The sequence below is a fragment of the Grus americana genome, chromosome 2 (genome assembly GCF_028858705.1).
Source record: "Grus americana isolate bGruAme1 chromosome 2, bGruAme1.mat, whole genome shotgun sequence".
Taxonomy (NCBI): domain Eukaryota; kingdom Metazoa; phylum Chordata; class Aves; order Gruiformes; family Gruidae; genus Grus; species Grus americana.
The window spans coordinates 151,602,568-151,624,306 of record NC_072853.1 but is presented as its reverse complement, the minus strand read 5'-3'; the positions used below and the strand labels follow the sequence as shown (position 1 = coordinate 151,624,306).

Below are 21,739 nucleotides of genomic sequence, written 5' to 3'. Positions count from 1 at the left end.
CCTGTCTTCGGAAAACATCGGTTTTTTCCGTAGAGATGTTTTCACGCTCCCGTCAGGGTGGCGCCGCGTTCGGAAACGTTCGGGTATTTCCGTGACCTCTCACCCAGCCGCTCCGAGGCACTACCGGTCGGAGCAGCCGTTGGCTGGGCGCGCCCGGCTGATTGGCCGAGGGAAGACCCCACCGCCCGGGGGCCACGCTGCTGGCAGCGCCGCGTCTCGCCTCGCTTCCCCGCGCGGCCGGGTTGAGACGGAGCTGGGCCGCGGCGGGGCAGCCGGCTTTCTCGCTAGGAGCCGACAGGGCGGGAACGCCAGGCAGGTGGGGGCAATAGGGGGAATTGCGAGAGAAGTGGTGGGGCGAGGGGAGCGACGCCCGGCTGCAAGATAGGAAAGGGAAGGTCTCCTCTTACCTACCCCCTCCTCCCCTTCCGCCCGGGGACTTGATGTATAGGCAGGAGCCATTTTGTGTACGGCTTGTCTTCTGCGAGGGAGCGCTCGGCGGTGAAGAGGTTGTTAAAATGTCCCTGGGGAGGCGGCGGCCGCGCGGTTCGGGCCCTGCTCTGCCCTGCCGGCGACGCCGGTTTTCTCTCGACCTGCGGTGGTGGGGCTCTGCTCCCAGCCTCTGAAGAAACGCCGCCAGGCTGCCGCAGCCCCGGCCGCTGAGGGAGCGAGGCGCTGGCGGCAGAACGGTCCGGGCGCGGTGAAACCGCCGCCGGGGGGGGTGGGGGGCGGCGGGTGAGGGGCGCCAACGGCCGCCTTTGGCGAGCTCGGCCGCGTCTTGGCACACGCGTAAAATTGTCATCCCGTCCGTGAGTATCCAACAGCGCCAGGTCGGTTTGCTTTAGGTGGCCCCGGGCTCTGTGAAGTGCATGCCTGGTACTCAGTTTGCGAGGAAGGTGCCCTTCATCAGAGGCCGCGCAGATGCCGCTGTTGGTGGTGTGCTAAGCCTTATCCTGGGAAAGGGTCCTGTGGTTATTTCTGACCAAGCCCTCGAAGTCTGAGGTACAAAGTATCATCTATTCAGATTAGTATTAAGGTGTTATATAATAGAAATTTTTTGATACCAGAATTGAGCATTGCTATGGGGGTATCATAGGAGAGACCAGCTTTCAGTAAAGGTGTAGCATAGATGCCCAATTTTGTCCTGCCCCCTCCCTGAAAAGGGAAGACATGTGGCACAACTCGGAACTAGCATGTTAGCCTTAAGCAGAGCATCTTTCCCTGTGTCTATGCCTGTACTAGCTTAGCATTATTCATGATAACTCTTACAGAAATTTTCTTTATGTTTTTTTTGTTGTCTTTTTTTTTTTTAGAGTGCAGAAGGCTATTGCTGAGAGGGGACTTGAGGGAGTAGTGGCAGAGCCCAGGGAGAGGAGTGAAGGATGACTCAGCAGGGAGCTGTTCTTCAGTGTTACAATAATGAGCTAGTGAAATGCATTGAAGACTTGTGTATGCAAAAAGAAGAGCTAAACAAACAAATCCAGCAAGCAGAAGAGGAGAAAAATAAACTCCAGCATGAAATACAAGTCCTCAATGAACAACTGGAGTGTGTATGTGAAAACCTGGCCCAAAAAGTAGCTTCACGGAATGAGCTCGATAAAATTCTTGCTGAAACTGAAGCTGCTTATATGAAGATTTTGGATAGTTCTAGAACTTTGCTTAATGTCCTGAAGAAGGAAGTGGGAAGTTTAAAGCATACACCAGAACTGAAAACCAATGTAACGTGAAACAGTCAAATGTTTGGACTCTACAGTGCTAAAATTCCACTAGGTGAGAACTGTGGTTAGCCACAGAACCTTACAATGACTGTATGAGCAGAGAGGGATTTTCTTCCAACCTTTCTGAATGTTTTATTATTATTTTTAAATGCACTAGAAAATAGATGAAATAAAGTTGCTGGTTTACTCTTTAAAAAGAAATCTAATTACTTAAAACACTACAAAACTGTATTGCAGATAGGTAGTTGAGGCAGATGTGAGGCTGTCAGTTTCAATGTGATGATGCTTCAAGGCTATTCTGAAGATAGGAAAAAAAGTTTTATTGGTTGGCTTCAGATGGCTACCACTGCATTACTGTTTGATTGAAAACCAGTGGATACAAGTAGGTCAGATATTACTACTTTTCACTTTACAAATGCTTTACTGTTACGGACCAAATAGAAACCAACTATTTAACCTCCTCTAGGAGTTTGGACTTGTGTCTGATGCGTGCACAAAGACAGATCCTGTTTACAGTCATCTCTTATTTACCTGGAATAGTGGAGGGATAAGGTGAGAAAACATGAAAAATGCAGGGCATGGAGGCTTAAACTGTAAGGTTATATATGGTTCATGGATCTTCTGAAGCTATACTCAAAAGCCTTGTTTAGAAAGGAGGCATGCTATAGTGAAAGACAGGTTTTGATGCAAGTGCGTGCCTCACACGTGCAGGGCACAGCACTGCAGGCAGCTACACCGTGTAAACTCCGACCAACTAATCCACGTACGGATAAGGAAAGGATGGCTGTATTTCAGTAGTGTGTGGAAATCCTAAAAAACCCTATTTGGGTTCAGTCAGAAAATACTAAGAGTTAAATACAAGGCCAAAGAAGATAATCTTAGCTAAAAGCCAATAATAGAATTTCTGGAAACCCTATTTTTAGTGCCCTTTAGCTCTATACTGATCTATTAAATAATTGTAGTAAGATTGTAAAGAATGGTGAACAACCTGGAATGGAGAGAAATAAGTACCAATGAAAGTAGAAAATGAGATTAGAAGTAGTTTTCAGCTGTCAGGCATTCTTACAGATGAGGTTAAAATAGAACCTAGTTTAGAGATCAGGGAGGAGGTAACAGCATGGCAGAAATTGCAATATAATCCTGTTTTCTATTTCTAGTAGTTACTAAACCTCTCTGTGTTTGTGTACATACACATGCTTTTTGTCCTGCTCGTTCATGTGTTACAGCAGTAATTTTATTTTTAAGCTGTATCTTGTAGTCAAATCTTCATTGTGTACCAATTAACTAAATTGAAAGAAGTGCAATTGTAATCTCTTTACTTGATAACTATGTCTCTCAGGTGCAAGTATAAAGGGTCTATAGTTGTGAATAGTTTCAGTAATAGCTCTTCACCAATAATATGAAGCAAATTATGTCTTGTGGTTGCCATGCTACATCAGGGATTAGTGTGAGCTAATCAACAATTTACTGGTATAGCATTTCCACTGGCTTCCCTCAAGTAACTCAGAGGTGATAAAACTAGATAATCTCAGGGGTACTGCTGTTGTAGTACCACAGTATTCAGGACTGCCTTGTTTATATTGAAGTGAAACACAAAAATGTTGCTATTTTTTAGTGGCAAAAAAGCAATTTATTTCACGGAATGTTTCTTGGTATTATCTCTTCCCTTAATCTGGTAGTAATGACTAATTTACATCAAAATAGGAAGACTCAGGTAAAGGTATTAACAAAAGAGCAAAGACTTTTTTTAGAGTTGTATTTGTAAACTGCTTCTTATCATCTGAAAGGGAACTTTAAATTGTCTGTATGGAAAAAGCCTATATTACAGGAAGCTCACAGAGAACAGTACAGTTAATTTCTTGTATTATCTGTCTCAGAAAATAATTATAGGTTTCTTTGCCTTAGAATAATCATATATTATAAATAATACCTCTTCTTGCTCTACTTAGGCTGTTAAAACTAAAGTTTTAAGAGAAGCCTTGTAAGTCTTTAAAAAAAGTCTACTTCATGACCATTATTACATCTAAGTGTAGCTATTAGTGTCAAAACTAAAATACTGGAGATGTTTGATTTTTTTTTGAAGTTACAAAACTAAGGAAGAATGTAACTGTTAGCTAGTATTTACACCCACTGGGATGTCCCAACTTTCAAATAAAAAGTTGAAATGTTAGAATTCCATTTGGTGATCCCAATCTGTAAAAATTCTTTTTAAATTCAGACTCACAAATGGAGAGCAATAATATCATACCTCTAGGGCTTGCTGATTTGTAGAATAACTCTGAAGTGTGGCAGTCATTGTGAAGTAAGTGCACCTGCAGAGCTGTTACTCAGAAATAGCTCTTACCATTGTATTCTGTATTGACCGAAATGAACTGTGTCCTTGGTAAGCCTTTTTCACTCTTTTTTGAGGTAGCATAAATCTTGACATAAATAGCTTTTCTGAAACAGCTTTAGTTTAGAAGACATGCAAACTAAATTAATACACAGTATTGCTAGAACAGAAATGATAATTTGCAGATTACAGTAGCTCTGTAGGGCTAGCCTGCAACTCAGTTTGCCTGAAATAAGGCAGATTATAAACTTAAAGCATCATACTTATTCCTGACTTTCTTTTTATATTGATTTTGTATGACTCTCTGGGTTAGATCCAGTAATTTACTTGAGTGCTTAGTATCTAGGAGCCTTAATGACAAAAGTTCAGGTTACCAAATTGTAGTGCCTAATCTAAAGTGCTGTGTTGGGTGTCTTGTAGCTTATTTGGTATGTGAGGAGACACAGTTTTTGAAACTCCTACCTGTCCTTGAAACTTCAAAGCTCCAGTGAAATACGCCTAGACCAGTGGTCTAACTTCCTGAATTTATGTAGTGGCCCCTCCACCTGGTTTCCAAATAGCAGTACATAAGTGGAGGAGATATGATGATTCCCAGCTTTTATAGCAATACTTCTTAAATGTGTACCGAGCACGTACAACTCTAGTGATCAACAGGTTTGTCAAAACATTTGAGTGTTGACTCCTGCAAGTAAACAATGTTTATTATGTATGATAGTTTGGTGGCTATCAAAGAAACTGCTTGTGGATGGTATGTTGAAAGTAATTTTCTATGTGGAGGTGATGATACGAACCACCAAGTGAAGTCCCATACACAAGCAGTCACTCACAATTGGTAACTGTTTCTGTGGAGACGCTTACCCTTTTGTTCGGGTACCTCCCCACATGCAGTTTCTACTAATCACCTTATGGGAATGGAGGTCAGTGGGCTGGGGTGGGCTCTAATTTTTGGGGTGGATAATAAAGAAAAAGTATGGATGTGGAGTCCTGGTTAGGGAAGACTGGAGCATGAGAGGGTGTGACAGAGAGCTGGACTTACTCTTTAATTGCTCTCTGCTTTAAGTGTGCTTGTGGTGAGCTACTGCCTACAGTTCCTGCTACCCAATAAATCAGATTTTAGAAATCATCTGAGGCTCACCGTAAGTCTGGACTTTGCTCCCCCTCCTTTAAGTCCACTGACAAGTAAGCTACAGAAGCAACCTATGCTTTGCTTCCTCTTTCTGCCTTTTCCTGCTTTCTAGCCACATAAACCAGCATGCTCAGTTTATAAAACTTGTTTTTATAAAGAAAGCTTGGGTTTTATGAAGAACTCTAAGTCCTGTCAGTGTAATAGATGCACTTTGTGTGTATGTCAGATTGACCTTAGAGAATTTAGGCAGAGGGATGGCAAATTTTTGGCTCTTAATTTGGTGAATGCAAGAGATTTGTTTCCTCGGACTAGGAAATCTTCAGATTAGAAAATCTTCAGACTAGGAAAACTAGACATCTTCAAACACCTGGGGAATTATCCATTCAAACAATGAAGGAAGCTATAATCTAAACCCAGATGAGTCGGTCTTGGATTGCAATTTCAGAATTAAGTATGTCGATTCCATCTAGCTTTGATGGTACAGGTGTGTCTCACTCCAAATGGATTAAGTGGATTAAGTTAGATTGGAACAAGGTACTCTTAATTCTGGAACAAGAACGTTCAGAAGATTGTTAGTAAAAGGATCAAATGTCTACAGTTAATTCATTGTGTAGATGAGTCCTGTGCAGAAGACCAATATCTATTATTCCTTAGATGATTTTGCTTGTTAGGAGAAATTTGAGTTAAAAGATGTAGCTCGTGGCAGTTGCTGAAATGATCCTTAACTTTGAGTAGATCCTGGGCTCTTGGGTTTTTATGTAAGAAGTAGTTAAAGCAGTTCATTTTTTTCCTAAGTTTTTTTCCTCATTTTCAATAGTGAGGGCAAAAGTTTCAATGGATGATTTAATACTGATTTGTGTGTGATGTGTTTTGTGTTTTTTTTTTTTAGCGGATGAATAGGCAAGCTTTTCTGAAATCAGAGTGTTCGTTTACCTTTGTTTTTAATGTATCTGTGTATTTTTAAATGTAGATACAAATACCTTCTTTTTTTCTCTATTGGGGGAAGGACAGATTAGCCTTTGGTTTAGTTTGTGTACCAATTACTTTGTCAGTCTGTATTGTGTTACTGTGAGTAGGGGAGTCAGGCACTGTGGCTACTTCTCGGATGACTGTTCTATGCCTTTTTTTTAAAGTGGGAATGGGTTTGGGGGTTTTTTGTTTGGGGGTTTTTTTTTTGTTCTCTGCCCCTTACTGATTTATAAATCTGTCCCTAATTTCAGTTGCCCCAGAGTAGTCCTTGATTGTTGTCTTCCTCAACTGGTTTTCAACTGAAGTTTTGTTCAATATTTACCTGTAAAAAACAGATGCGTGCAGGTGACACAACTTACTTGCATGTTAGCTATTAATAACACGTGATGGAGAGGTTGAGGCTTGCAGAAAAGGAAGCTATGTATTATTTGGTCATTCATAGCTTTAGTTCATGGCATTTGTGTGAAAAGTAGTTCAGTGTTGTAATTTGATTTTACAAAAATAAGATGTTGGAAGAAGTGGAGCTAATAAAACACTTTTGTAGTGGTTGGAAAAGTAGTTTCACAAGATCTTGTGGGGTGGAACAATTTGCATTTTTTTTGGTCTATTTGTGCAAGACTAGACTATTGATATGCTGCAGTAACCACTACAGTAAATCAGTAAATTTTAGTACAAACTTGGATATCTTATTCAGCAGCAGCATTGAAAATAAGTGTCAAACCTTTGCATTTTGATTGTAGCGAGCCTATTGCTTCCTACATCGTTCAAAGATGGTAATATTTGTAAGTATGCTTAATTTGAACATCATAAATGGGAAAATGTTGCTCTTGGAATAGGATTTACCTGTATTGGTGGAAAACAGGCACCTGTAGACAGCGATCACGTTCAAGAAAAGGCATTTGAGAAAAGTCCTGTCAGTCTGGAGGTGGGATTGATCATGATTCCACTGACTGTGATGGGAGCTTTGGTTTCGCTCACACCTCACTTCAAGGCATATGAAGTTATGTAGTATGACTTATCCCCTCTACTTACCACCACTTGTGTTTTGTAGAATATATGTACTTGGCCTTGAGGATTTATAATGGTGTTGAGTGTTCTCATTTATTATCTTTTTATAGATAGACACACAGCTTCCTGCAGTGGCCAGCCTAAATCAAGACAACAGAAATGTTAGGTAGAGACTATAAAACAGTGTAAGAGGCTGAACAGTTTTTTAACACTTAATTTTAAACATTTTTCAAACTATGATACCAAGTAGACTGGTTGTAGAGCATTTTAAAGTTAAATCTTCATAGGTGTTGTTTTTTGAACTTCATATTTATACGCTCTCATGCTCCAGTTAGAGCTCTTTTAATGAGCTTGAGGTTTTCCATTGGTATCTGGTATATGGGGATACTTTTAAAAAATTATTTCCATCGTAGTCCATGACAGATCTGTAACTTACCATTTCATATAGTTGATTTTGTTGAATGTAGTAAAAAAATAGCAAGTTTTTTTCCTAAATGCTTTAAAAACTCCCTATCTGTATTCCAAATTAGATCAAATTATTTATAATATTCTCTTTTTGTTGTATGTTTATTAACAAGTTAATACAACTTAGAGACCTGTTCTGATCGGGCATGCCTTTCAGTTCCAGAGACAAAATCCTTTTTGTATTCTGCAAGCTTTAATTTTTTTTTAAAGCCTCTTTTTCCTTGTACAGTAAGAACACTTTGAGTTGAAAATGAGCATGACAGTTAAACTCCTGTGATGCATTTTTTTAATACAGTTGGTATTCAGGGCTGAATCATATTCTGTCAGATGTTTGAAAACAAACTAACTAATTTTTCATATGCTTATGCAGTTGTTCAACAACAGAAATCCTGCTGGAAACTTGTGCTGCTTACTGTCCAATAGTAGGTGGGATTACTGGCTGTAATTGGCAAACCCAAGGTACTTTTCATTAAATATTGGTCCTTCCTCAAGAATTGTTGTTAGCATGAAGGGAATGGATACTTCATATCAGAGTGGGGGCATGTGGCAAAAGAGGAGCTGCTTTTTTAGTAGAGACCACCCACCTGTGGAAAGAGAGGAGCATCTTTGTTAACTTGGCTTATGTTAAAAGGGTTGTGAGATAATTTAAACCAAGTGGGTTTAATGGTAATAGTTTACTCTTGCAAGGTCCACTGAAGGAAGCTGAAAAACAGAGAACCCAGCGGTTCGGTCAGTCACAAGGAACGTGATACCTGATTGCGGTCAGTTCAGCTTTAAATGCAGAGCTCAGTTACAGCTGGAAGTAGTGTAGCTGCTGCAGTACTGGGCTCACCAAGGGTTAATTTGCCTTGCCAGAAAACAATTGACCATGTGGACACACTTATGAAATCTTGTGCATTCAGGAGTCACTGAACTTGCTACAAAAGTGTAACCTGTTTGTTCTTGAAACTCAGGGAATTCTAACTGTCTTTTAGTGACCTGCAATGTTACATATGACTCCATGAGAAGGATGTTTGTTTAATATCCTATTCCCTTTGGGGGCTTTTCTCTGAAGCCTAAAGTGTTCTTGCTTTAGATTAAAGTTGGTCAAGTTAAAAAACCTGTGGCCAAGCAGAAACTTAGAGATGCCCAAGTTCACTGAAGCCACAAGCCTTTAAGTGGTTTGTATTCACTGTGTAGTACACTAAGTTCCTGGTCAAATGCTGTTTAGTCCTTCAGTCAAATTGCAAGTTTTGTAGCTCCCCTTAGTAGTTTAAATGATTTGCAGCAAGTGTTGCTTGTTCAATTTGGAATGTACTTCCAGTTTTTTGTTTGTTTGTGTTTTAATGAAGTATTCCATTGAGGTCTCCCGTGGCATTCTGCCATATGCGTTCATGTTGTGCATGTGAATATACGGGTTTTCTTTGGGAATGTCAGAAAGAAACTACCTGTACAGCAGCAATTTAGCTGAAACAAGATTTGGTTTTATGCCGTGCTGTTTTTATTTTTAAAAGTGTTTTAAAATGCTGAGTGTATATATATTTATACAGGATATATAAACAAGTGCTTTCAATCCACAGATCACAAAGTACTTTACAGAGAATCTTAATATCTTTATCCCCCTTGATAGACAGTGACGCTTGGTAGTAATCTGCCCCAAATCAGGGACAGATCTGGGAATGGAGGCTTTGCTTTTTCAGCCTCAACTGAATGTGCTGACTTGGACTGCTTCCCAGGGATTCATGTCCTGTTTGACATAAACCAACTGGATTATGCATTCTCAACCTGTGTGTTGGGGGAAGGGATAGATAGAACTGACTAGATGCATACTTTTTGTTATTACTCACTTCACATTGCATGCAGGGTCATGAAGACGTTTATTACTCACTTCTCCATGGATACTTTGTCATGAGGGCTGTATCCCAGCTCCAGAGCAGCTGCTCTTTCTTTGCAGACCTGCTCTCTCCAAGCCCCTACTCACAGGTGTTTGGGAGCTGACTGTAGGAGGTGGGTCAGAGGAACAGAAAGAACTTTTAGTAATAGTTGCTAATTAATTACCTTTCACAAGCCTAACCTTACGCAGATAGCTTGTCTTTACAGACCCTGCTGTTTTGTCTCATTTTCATCAGGCTTCTTAGTACCTTATGCTAGCCTATGTAAGACCACCAGGTATTTGTACCAACATCCTTTAAGACTCTTTGCTGTTTAAATACAGTGGAGGATCTGACTTCTAGTCCATCTATTATAGCTTATAGACTGCGTAACAGCATTCTGACCACATATAACAGCATCAGGCTGTGTGGCAACCATATTCCACCACAATTAGCAACTATCACTAAAAGTTCTTTCTGGCTGCCTCACCAGCTGTGTCAGGAAGTTCTCCACTTGCTCCAGGAACCTCCTAGACTGTTTTCTCTCTGCTGTATTGTATTTCTAGCAGACATCTGGTAAGTTGAAGTCCCCCATGAGAACAAGGGCTAGTGATTCTGAGACTTCTCCTAACTGCTTATAGAATATGTCGTTTGCCTCTTCATCCTGGTTAGTGTGTCTATAACAGACTCCCACCATGACATCTGCCTTGTTGGCCTTCCCCCTGATTCTTACCCATAAACACTCAACCCTGTCATCACCATCATCAAAAACACAATCAAAACACTCCCTGACATACAGGACCACCCCACTGCTTCTCCTTCCTTGCCTATCTCTTCTGAAGAGTTTGTAGCTACCCATTGCAGCACTGCAGTTGTGCGAGTCATCCCACCGCATTTCTGTGATGGCAATTATATCATAGTTTTTCTGCTGCACAGTGGCTTCCAGCCCTTCCTGTTTGTTGCCCATGCTGCATGCATCGGTGTAGCTGCACTTCAGTTGATCTGTTGATCCTGCCACCTTTTTGCAGGGAGAAGCCCTAATTCCTACGTGACCATTCTCAGGCACTTTCGTGGTTTCTAACACATCAATAACCCTTGTGTCTTGGCTGCCGCATGGATCTCTATCCCCCACCTCCACTGAGACAGCAGACTGAAGAACGTCACTAGCATGCTGTCTCTCAAACACTGGTGTGCTGCCCTGAGGCTCATCTCCAGTAAGCCTGGTTTTATCCCTTTTCCCCTTCAAATCTAGTTTAAAGCTCTTTCAGTGTGAGCCCTGCTAACTCCTCTGCAAAGATCCTTTTCCCTCTTTGAGACAAGTGTACCCCATCTGTCGCCAGCAGGCCTAATGCCATGTAAACCAACCCATGATCAAAAACCCAAAAATTCTGCCAGTGACACCAGGCTTGGAGCCAGGTATTGACCTGCTGGGTCATCCTCTTCCCTCATCATTCCCTGCAGCTGGAGGGATAGAGGCAAACACTACTTGTGCTCCTGATCCCTTCACCAGTCATCCCAAGGCCCTGAAGTCTCTCTTGATTGCCCTCAGACTTCTTGTTGCAACTTCATCGCTGCCTACCTGAAAAATCAAGAATGGATAATAATCTGAGGGCCGTACCAGGGTAGGAAGCTTTCTCTTCACATCTTTAACTTGAGCCCCAGGGAGACAGCAAACCTCCCGAAGAAGTGGGTCCAGTCTGCATATTGGGCCTTCTGTTCCCTTCAGAAGGGAGTCTCCTATGACAGTCACCCATCTTTTTTTCTTTATGGAAGCAGTTTTGACACAGAGCATAGGCCGACTTAACCTTGGTGACATCTCCAAGCTAGATGAACCATTGTCCTCGTTATTGTTCAGTTCCGCTTGCAATGTATATATAAATATACTAAGCATTTTAATGAGTATAGAATGTGCTTAGTAGAAACCTGCCTAATATTTCAGTACTGTCTGCTATTAGAAAGGACAATTTAAATAAGCTGGTCATTAATAACTACATTAGGTTGTGTACCCTCTGCTTTCAACAGCCCCCGCAGTCTTTCTACTACATAATCTCTCATTTGTAGCCCTATCCTCCTCTTCCTGCTGCAACAGCTTTTGTTGCCCCTAGTTCCTTGCTTACCCCTTGCTTACCATGTTTTTAGTTATCCCAAGCTGCTGACCAGAAACATGCTGCTCTTCTGCCATGTGGTGGGTCAGGAAGACTTTCGGTATCTTCATATTGTCCAGATGTGTTCTGGCACACTTGGAAAATTGTTTGTAAAGATAAACAGATTTCATTCATTTTGATAGTGCCAGATAAATTATGGTTAGACGGGGTTAAGAATATTATATGGTAGAGAAACAAGACACCTGATCTGAGAGGAGTTTCATCCTATGAAAAACCCATCCTAAAAAATACTTTTAGATTGAAGTGATGGATGGAGGGAATGTGATGTTCCTGGTATGCTGTGGAGATTAGAGAACAGAAGTTTATTGTGTTTTTCCGTGAGAATATTCTTGTCCCAGCAAATGCAGACTTTGTTTACAGTCTTCTGCAAATAAAGAAGGTCTATATGGGATGCTGTAATTTAATTAGTATTAAGGCTATGTGCAGAGTGACTTGAGTTTGTTCCAGAAATGATTGCACTGTGTGTGAGAAAAGACCAAAACTTGAAAGTAAAAAGAGGAAAAAAGGAATATAATGCTGGAGCTTGCAGATCAATGATCTCATTGAGGAAGCTGCTGTAGGTCAGCTGTGTAGCTCTTCAAAGCTCTGAATATGACCTATATTGCAAAATAATAAACATGTTCTAAGAGTGGAGTGTGCTCACAGTAAGGCTACTTGTAAAAAGTTATGTCAAGACATTGTATGCATTCAGCAGTTTTCTTTGTAATCCTTCTCTATTTTACAAACTAATATAATCCCCAGTAAGGTGCACTAGCGATAAACATTCCAGATGCCTTCATCTGCAGAGAGGAAGGAGAGGCAATTAGAAGCCTGCATGCTGTGAAATCTCTGGGTACCAACAGTGTCTGCACAGACTTTTATAACATTTTAAGGAACAATTGGTTTTCCGGCTGTCTGGGGTGACTGAATGCAAACATAGTTTTTGAAGGAGGACAGTAGCTCAGTTATTTTCACACTGGTTAAAATCCTGCTGGTTTGCATAAAGGTTTGTATTTTTATTTACTGATACCAAAGTCCTGGTGACAAACTGGCTCCTCCAGACCAGACAAATTCTATTTTCTTTTATTAGCACACATCATTTCATCTCTGACAAAGAAAGGGCAGACTTCTGACAATGTAGTGAAAGAACCTGGGGCAGCGCAGCATCTGGTACTGGTCTCCATCAAAGAGGAGGAAAAGCACAAAAGGACAAATTTTGCTGGCCTTGATCTGAATTGAGCAGGGTTGCTCGCAAAAGTAGCAAGCAAGAGGGCTTTTTTCTTTTTTATTTTTTTATTATTCACTCCCTCCTACATCATTATTGTGCTGAGTAGGGAAAGAATTTTCTTTCTTTTTAAAAATATGAATAATAATAAATGGGATAATCTGCTCCAAGAAAAGCCAGTTCTACATGGGAGGCAGCTAAGGCTGCCCCCATGGGAGCTCTGGTTTTTTTCTGCAGAAAAAAATTTTCATCGTGCAAATTCTAAGTCAGCAGCCATTGAAGGAGAAACAACAAAATGCTGTTTTCTTGTCATTGTGGACCAATTATTCTTTCAGTAGCTGGACTCCTGTGTACAGTTTCTTTGTTGCAAATACTGCCTGTCCAAAATGGATTTTTTTTGTCTGAGACCTGTTCAGTTTAGAATACATTTTTTATTTTAGATGAGCTTAATAAAGCAGTGCACATATTGGTGCTTATACCAGTATGGAATTTGTCTGTAGCTGTTAAAGTCCTTTTCGCTGACTTAGTATGCCACGTATTATTACACTGATGTAGCTAGAGTCAAGCTTGGTTCTTCGACATGAAGGTGACCCTCTTAACTTAGATTATGCCGATATGTATTTTATAGTTTCAGGTGCTGGTGAATTCAGTGGCAGCCACAACAAGGTGTAACTTGACTTCTGTGGACTTAAATCTTCACATATTGCCTTGTGTTAATATGTTTGTTTTAAATAACTTCTGCATTTGGTTATTTGGTGGGAAAGCACAGCCAAATGTTTTAAAAAGGTATCAAAAACCATTTGTTTTGGCTAACAGAACATTTCCTGGATAATCTCATCCAGGAGAGATTTTAAACGCAGTACCTTTTCAGAGCCTGGACCCTCGGAGCACAGCACAGCTTCTGTTTCCCAAGCCCGTCATTCCTACCACACGCGAACGAGCCAGTTGGTTTTGCCAGAACCATGAGACAAGGGGCCATCTTGTGGGTGCTGGTAAAGAGCAGGTGATTGAATAAATGAAGGCAACGCATGCTGTACAAAAACACCCCAGGCAGGCTCACACGGAGGCAGTCAGAAGGACTTGGGAGTTTTCCTCTGTTTCTGCTCTGCGTGAAGTGTAAATAAAAGTCAATGTGTGTGCACTGCTCAAGCTACTTGATACTACTGCTACACTGGGATTCTGTTACATTGGGAAGTTATGATTTAATTTGTAGTTATATCATTAGCATGAGCTGAGCACTTAAAACCAACCAACCAAAGTAGTTGTGCAGTGTTACTGGATTTCAAAGCGTTGGATTTCCACATCTGTAACTTCTGATTCTAGTGCTGTGTCCTGTATGCTAGCAAAGAAGGTAACAAAACTAATTTTAGACTTCTGGAATGAGGCTTAAAATAATACTAAGAATTTAATAAGTGCCCGAGAGGATTTTATACCACAAGGCTTACTGAAAGTTAGTGGGTCTTGTGCTCTGCTTGCTAATGCCCTGGACTTTAAGATTCAGGATTTTCAGTGCATTTTTCAAAGGCCTGGCTCCTGAAATCAAGGCATTTTCTTTGTCATTCTTCCCTGCCTTTGAAGTTATATTTCTGTTCCTTGTAAAGAAAAGGTTGAAAACACAAAAGTGAGTAAACATGAAAGGCTCAGAAAGAAAAGGCAAATATAAATAATTCTAGATCTTTTTAATGACTTAACAAGGGTCTTGCACTTTGTGATTGGCCTGATGCACGTCTTTTTGAATGCTGGAAGCTGGTCATGGTCAAAGTCCTATTGAAAATTTCACCCAATGTTACACTTCAATCAAAGAAGATGCAATTATGAGGACTTTAAGAAAGGCACTCTTGTAATCCATGGCTGTAGATGCTGTAGCACACCACTTGCTTTCTTTACATGAACATTTAAATTCCTTTCTTACTATCTCTAGCAACTTCACCCAGCTTTCTGCAGTTGCTAAGAGTTACTCAGATGTGTCAGGGAAGCTCCTTCCAGTGCAGCCTAAACATGATCTGCAAGTGTCATGGAGCAAGGTCTGGAACTCCCAGGCTACCAGAAGCTGGAAGCCCCATGGGATGGCAGGGAAGGGAAGTCTGCCGGCTCCTGGGAGAGAGCGCATCTGGCAGCAGTACGTGGCCTCTCATCCGCCAGAAGAAATAGCAGCCTGGCTCGACACTTCCCAGAATGAGGAACATTAGAGGAACAAGCAATAGAGAGGCAGGGGCATTTCAGGGCTGAAAGAGGGTCTAGGGGATCTCCTAACATCACAATATATTTAGCCCATGGAAATAAGTAGAGGAAAGATAAATGGGAATTTGACCAAAGAGAAGGTTTTTCTAATATTTACAGAGCTTTCTTTGGAGTCTGCTGTAGAAAGGGCAGAATGAAGACATTTTAGTAACACACTGAAAAGCTGAGAACATCCAGAGAGACCAAGAGGAATTTTCCTGAGAGGAGAAAGTCACAAGAACTGCCAAAATTGTCTAACTTTTAAAATGTTTTTTATTAAACATATATAAATATAGTATCTAACATCGCGAATAATTTATCACAATAGAAATAAAATAATTAAATCCTTAGCAAAATAAAGATGAATTTTCATGCCATTCCACAATTATTCTTGACAAACGCTTTTAATTTGACCCAAACAATAGCAAGGAGGCTTTGTGGGTGTCATAATATGCAATCTAGACCTGAATGATTTGTTTCAGTCATCACAGTGAGAGGACAATAGGAGGGAACATGACAAAAATACCGAGAACAAAGAATAGGCTTGTGCATAATTTTGGCTCTCATTTTTATAATAAATCGCATGGTAGTTTGTGGTTTGCTTAAAGCTTCAGCTCCCAGATTTGTGTAGTAAAGAAGAACCTAAGATTTCATTACAGAAAAACAAGTTTCTAATTTTCATGATTGCAAGAAGACTTAAACTAATACAGAGCAAGAAAAGGAACCAAAATACATCTTTTAAGAGACAAGTTTGTACAAGTTTTAACTCAAAAACTAAAATCTACCTTCTTGCTCTAAAAAAAAATCCGAAGGCATAAAGCTAGAACTTGAACCTGCTATTACAGCTCAGGTTGGTATTTATTGTGCATTAATTACTTAGACATTGCGAAGCCTTGTATCCCATCCTTTTCTCTCTTAGCAATGTTCTTCTAAAGCCTTGAAAACAACACGCCTCTGCCCTCTGTTTTACTTGCTTTTTCCTTCAGGAGATGCTGACGAACCCAGCGTCTGATTTCAGTTCTGATCTGGAATAGCTCCAGGGGTGTGCATGAAGCCATCCCGCTTCTTCTTCCTCCGAACAAATGGGGTGGTGGCGGGGAGGAGAGTCAGGACTATTGTTCTCCCTCCCTGTGTCCCTCCCGCAGCAGCAGCCAGCATTGTTCCTTTTTATTTACTTCCCTCTCTCTGTAAACCAGCAGGGCTCGCAGCAGAGGGACGCAGCTCTCCTTATTAGAATAATTAGGCTGATTTATGAGAACGACAGGGTGGAGGAGAGCTCTCCTGCAGCATTCACCACTCAAGGCTGGGCACCCACCCTGCTGGCTCATGCACCCACCCCCAGCTACCCAGGCAGGCTGGAGGGCCCCCAACTCGCTGACCTTTGTATCTTGGTGTAAATGTACAGATACATGCAATAAACACCTTTTTCCTTCATGTGGTATTCCTCACAAGCTGTATGTTCCAAGGTAATACTGAAAGTCTAATTAAAATAATAAAGGAAATGGGAAAATACCATGTTGGACCCTTCCTTAGCATTAGCTAAGTGGAAATTTTGGCTTGTAAAACTCTCCTCGAGCAGGTTCGCTGTGTCACTGGAATAGTGAGAGCTGGCATGGCTTTGTTCCTCTCCTGCACTGTGGAAGTTTTGCATTACTTTTAGGAAAGGCTTGTGTATGAGGAGTTACAAAATTTCCTTCTTCCAGGGAAAATGTTACAAGTATCCTGTGTTCGTCAGGTTTCCTTGGTATCTCCCTGGCAAAATACAGTGTGTACCTGGGAAGTTCTACTGCACACTGGAAGACCCATTTAAAATGGACATAGACATATTTAAAAACATGTTTAAGCTTTTAAAAATGTATTATACAAGCAAACAACAACAACAAAAGAAAGATCATTGGCAATTCTGTCTGGCACCAGAATCAAACACCAACCTTGCAAAAGTTGCCAGCTGCTTCAACTTCCCACTGTGATGTTTGTGGTCACCTTTATGAAAGAAACCATACCCATCGCTTGTCTTTGCTAGCAGGATGGCATTTGTAGTGCCTGAAAGGCAATTGAATAATTTTATGAATCACACACACACCCCCCCAAGTCTGTAAGAATATTTTTTGCAAACTCCATGAAAAGCCTCAATGAACCTGAGGAGCTCACAGATTAACCAAGCCAGAGAATCATAGAATCATAGAATGGTTTGGGTTGGAAGGGACCTCAAAGATCATCTAGTAACACTTCCAGGGATGGGGCATCCACAGCTTCTCTGGGCAACCTGTTCCAGTGCCTCACCACTCTAACAGTACAGAATGTCTTTCTAACATCTAATCTAAACCGACCCTCCTTCAGCTTAAACCCATTACCCCTTGTCCTGTCACTACACTCCCTGATAAACAGTCCCTCTCCAGCTTTCCTGTAGGCCCCTTCAGGTACTGGAAAGCCGCAATTAGATCTCCCTGGAGCCTTCTTTTCTCCAGGCTGAACAATCCCAACTCTCTTAGCCTGTCCTCATAGGAGAGGTGCTCCAGCCCTCTGATCATTGTCATGACCCTCTTCTGGACTCTCTCCAACAGCTCCATGTCTCTCCTGTACTGGGGCCCCCAGAGCTGGACGCAGTACTCCAGGTGGGGTCTCACAAGAGCAGAGTAGAGGGGCAGGATCACCTCCCTTGACCTGCTGGTCACTCCTCTTTTGATGCAGCCCAGGATGTGGCTGGCTTTCTGGGCTGCAAGCGCACGTTGCTGGGTCATGTTGAGCTTCTCATCAATCAATACCCCCAAGTCCTTCTCCTCAGGGCTGCTTTCAATCCATTCCTTGCCCAGCCTATAGTCATGCTTGGGATTGCGCCGACCCACATGCAGGACCTTGCATTTGGCCTTGTTGGACTTCATGCGGTTCGCACGGGCCCACCTCTCCAGCCTGTCAGGGTCCCTCTGGATGGCATCCCTTCCCTCCAGCGTGTCGACCCCACCACACAGCTTGGTGTTGTCAGCAAACTTGCTGAGGGTGCACTCAATCCCACTGTCCATGTCGCTGACAAAGATGTTGAACAGTGCCGGTCCCAGTACCGACCCCTGAGGAACACCACTCAAGTGAAGTGAAGATTTCACAAGAAGTGAAATCAATAAAGGAATGAAATATATATTGCAAACTGCCATGAAAAATCTTATTGCAATTGTAATTGCCTGTAACAAAGTGCCTTATACCACCCATAGGACAAAGCAAGTCAGCATCCAACATTTTCTGCTACCATCACATTGTTGCAAATGCTCCCAATAATGTGCTCTTGGCTGGGACATTTGCCTCTGTCATTTGTATACACGGAAAAGCAATGCAAGACCCAGTTTCACCCATCCCATTCCTCGTGCAAAGCCTCAGTGTATTTTTGGCCTAGCAGATAGGCAATTCTGACTGGCACAAAGTTGATCCGTGTGGAAATCCACCCTCTTTTGACAAAGTTGCATTCCAGAAATTGAGCAAGAACACTCCCCTTCATTTTGTAAAGTGGGAGAGAGGTGGGGAGGGTAACCCCAAGAGCTGGCCACTGCGCTTTGCAGCCAGAAGAAAAACTTTGGTGCTTATTGATACCTGATTACTTGGTGTTCACCAGGAAACAGAAAGCATCTAAAAACCTATCCAAATCACTACTTTATTGTTCAGAAGTCAGTGTTTCAATAAGTAAATACACAACCTGATGTTCTTCTGCCTCCAGACACAGTGATTTCACTGATGGACATGGGGCGTTCCTGGAGGAAGAGCTCAGGGTTATTGCTGCTGTGTGCAAGGGCGATCCGTGGGGAAGAGACACAGCTATAAAATGGAGAAATGCTTAAAAAACTGTGCAGTGTGCCTCTCTCCTAAACAATCATACTGTACTTGCTTTCCCTCTCTCTTCTCAAAATTGCTGCCTTGGGGAGGTAAAGAATTACCATTGCCATAAACCGTAATCAAGATCAGATGTGCAAAGGGAAAGGCCTTGCTCAAATATCAAAGGGGTCTTAAACTGCCAAAACAGAGCAAGAGAGAGAAATCCTGAGGGAATCAGAGATGTAATTTATGGCTGACCTTCATTTTAACTGGGAAATGCGTGCTCTTGAACAGCAATGCTCCTGTGAATGCATGTTTTGTTTTGTTTCAGCTCATTGGGAATATTTGCTGCAGCAGTATTGATCTAAGCTCCCGGACAATGAGCCGGGGATGAGGAATCACATATGCATTCCAGAAACATTTTTCTGCGCTGAACTCCTCTCAGCAGTGACAGTGCCTGGCTTTGTCATCCCCTCTGCCACTGCGCTGCCTTTGGGGGCTCGCTTCTTTGTGTTTGCATCATCGTTTGCCTAAATGACTCCACATTTTCTGCATTCTCATAACCCAGTTGTCTGGATTTGGGAGAAAAACGAGATAACAAGTCTTCAAGGGGATTTTGCTGCCACAGGAGCAGTTGATGTCTGGATGAGCTCTCAGACATTCAAAGGCCAAGCATTACAAGAAAAACCAGACATATTAAATCTTTGCAGTCAAATATAAACCCACAGCATCACAGTGCCTCAGCCTCCCATGTGCTGCCTCCCTTTTTACATTTCTCAGGGTAACATTTGACTGGGGACCCTCTACACTTCAAAAAGGTTTAGATTAAAATCTAGTTCCAAGCTTATCTTTGTAATGGACCCAGACTGCATGCTGAACTTTGGGGAAATTCAGATCCACATTTCCATTTGTATTTCATGGCTCAATTCCAGCCATAGTTTAAAACAAAGATGCTTATCTGCTGTCAGCTGAAGTACTGTGTTCCCCTGGCTTCCCATAGGATATGCTATATTAAAGCAAATATTCATTTTCATCATCTCAGAATTATGTTCTGAATTCTTTTTAAATTCCAATTAAACACTTGACAAAAAAAACTTATTTTCTAAATTCTGCCTTACATTTAAGATGAACTGCAAGTAACGGCAGTGTTTAGGAGGTACAATGAAAAGGGGAGTTTGTCAGGAAAGCCTGTAGATTTGTCCATTCTGAGGAAACCTCTCACCAAGGCAGTAGCTATTCCTAAAATACACTTCTTGTCTGATAATCAGAAAAATAGAACATGCCGTGAAAGTCACAACTCCTTCACAGTTTCCCCTCTCAGCTTCTTCTGCGAACAGCTGTCAATATGTGTATGAAACTAACTTTAAAAAAAAAAAAAAAGATAGGTTTGATGTCCAAGGCAAAACAAACCGATCTTTTAAATGGAGGTAGAAAACCCTTTGGAGTTAATTGGATGGGAGTATTTAGGTTGCTTTTCATCACGGCAACATGTTGTTTTGCAACACAAAATATGTCCATTTACAGTAAATACAGAGATGGCTGCAATAAATTAACTTCAGAGTTTTGGAAACACAGATGGTATTTCTTGCACTTTCCCAAAGGGCTACATTTGCTCTAGAGAAAGCGGAGATTTTAGCTACTCTGTTATTTTTAGGAGTCTGTTCATTCCCATCATTTCTACTTCACTAAGAAGAGATAAAATCTGATTTACAGTTTATCTGCAATCAAGCAAGGAGATTAAACAATTTATTTTGTGACTTGCAATATGTTTCTCCCGCCTCCAGTGTTTAATTTTGAAAACAGCCCATTTGTAAAGGAAATCACGAAGACTGTGCACCGGAAAGGCAAGTCTTAACATTCAATAAATTTCAGGTAGGAAAAAATATACATCGGTGACGTGACATAGTGCCTAACATCATAACTACAATTTGTCCTTGGAGTTCTATCCTTCTGGAGTCCCTTCTTCCGGGAGGCCCGGGCCGGGCGGTTTGCCCTTGCCGCCAGGAGGTGGCACGATGCTCCCGCCGCCTCCCGCCGCCTCCCGCCGCCTCCCGCCGCCGGGCCGAGGCGCTGCCGCCCGCTGCTTGCCGCGGCTGCCCGCCTCGGTCCCGAACTTGCTTGCAAACCATCAGCCCCTCAGCGACAGGATTTTCACAAGCTGCACGTCGTTTCCAATACCTTTTTTTCCCTTTTTCTTCCTTTTTTTTTTTTTTTTTTTTTTTTGAGATTTACCATTTCAAACAACTGAGATGGAGCTTTTTCCTCGGAAAGCGCTGAAGAGAGAATGGAAAATAGAACGGGACCAATCTTTTATTACACTTAACACATATATGACTAAGCATATGCAACATTTCATAGCGATCTTTGTTTGAGCTTATATTCACGAGTGTCTTAAACATTTTTTGGAACTTTCTCTCGTTATGGTGCAAGAGATTTAATTCAGGACGCTCCAGTGAGGGCAGAATTGCTGCATCCTTTAAGCAGAAAGGGTACGTGAAGAGCACAGCTTGCAGGAGGGCCTGCTTTCGTCCCACCTGATTAAAGGCATCCAAGTGAGAGGGCTAACTTAGAAGCCAGCTTGTCTTTGCTTCCCTCTAGAGTCGATGGATAGATCTGGCACCTCCAAAGAGTGATTCAGCACGCACACAGCTATCAAAAAAATCCATGCAGTTAACCCCACACACAAAGGAAAAAAAAAAAAAAAGATTCAGACTTTGGGGGCAATAAAATACGACATATTTTTTGTATATCCATAATTGTGATGCTTAACCCATTCAAATGGAACACTGTAGAGTAAAAATCACTAATCTTTCATTTATCCCATTAAAACACACACAAGATGGCTTTAGATGTAAGTTGTCAGCGACCACCTGTTAAGAAGTGAGAG

The 21,739-nt window shown here is 41.7% G+C and overlaps 2 protein-coding genes across 9 annotated transcripts in view; one reads left to right on the top strand and one right to left on the bottom strand.

The window, feature by feature from the left end:
* Positions 1-73, bottom strand: part of WAC (WW domain containing adaptor with coiled-coil) — a 62,594-nt gene extending 62,521 nt beyond the window's left edge. The window contains exon 1 of the mRNA XM_054817577.1: positions 2-73. Coding sequence (XP_054673552.1) covers positions 2-18 — 17 coding nt within the window. The 5' untranslated portion in view covers positions 19-73. The remainder of the gene's footprint in view (position 1) is intronic.
* Positions 12-16,245, top strand: LOC129203301 (microtubule nucleation factor SSNA1-like). 8 transcript variants are annotated; one of them, XM_054817588.1, is made up of 3 exons: positions 12-316; positions 843-999; positions 1,311-3,010. In XM_054817588.1, exon 3 carries the CDS (start codon positions 1,380-1,382, stop codon positions 1,722-1,724), a length of 345 nt encoding a protein of 114 aa, XP_054673563.1. In that variant the 5' UTR covers positions 12-316; positions 843-999; positions 1,311-1,379; the 3' UTR covers positions 1,725-3,010. The 8 variants fall into 8 exon arrangements, with proteins under 8 accessions (XP_054673563.1, XP_054673561.1, XP_054673560.1 ...); XM_054817586.1 differs by lacking the exon at positions 843-999 and adding an exon at positions 16,041-16,245 and having other exon boundaries at positions 13-316; positions 1,311-1,767; XM_054817585.1 differs by lacking the exon at positions 843-999 and adding an exon at positions 7,986-16,031 and having other exon boundaries at positions 13-316; positions 1,311-1,767.
* The last annotated feature ends 5,494 nt before the right edge of the window (positions 16,246-21,739 follow it).

Bases quoted from the DNA above. Each gene is read 5' to 3' on its own strand.
- LOC129203301 (XM_054817586.1), top strand. From the start codon at position 1,380: ATGACTCAGCAGGGAGCTGTTCTTCAGTGTTACAATAATGAGCTAGTG.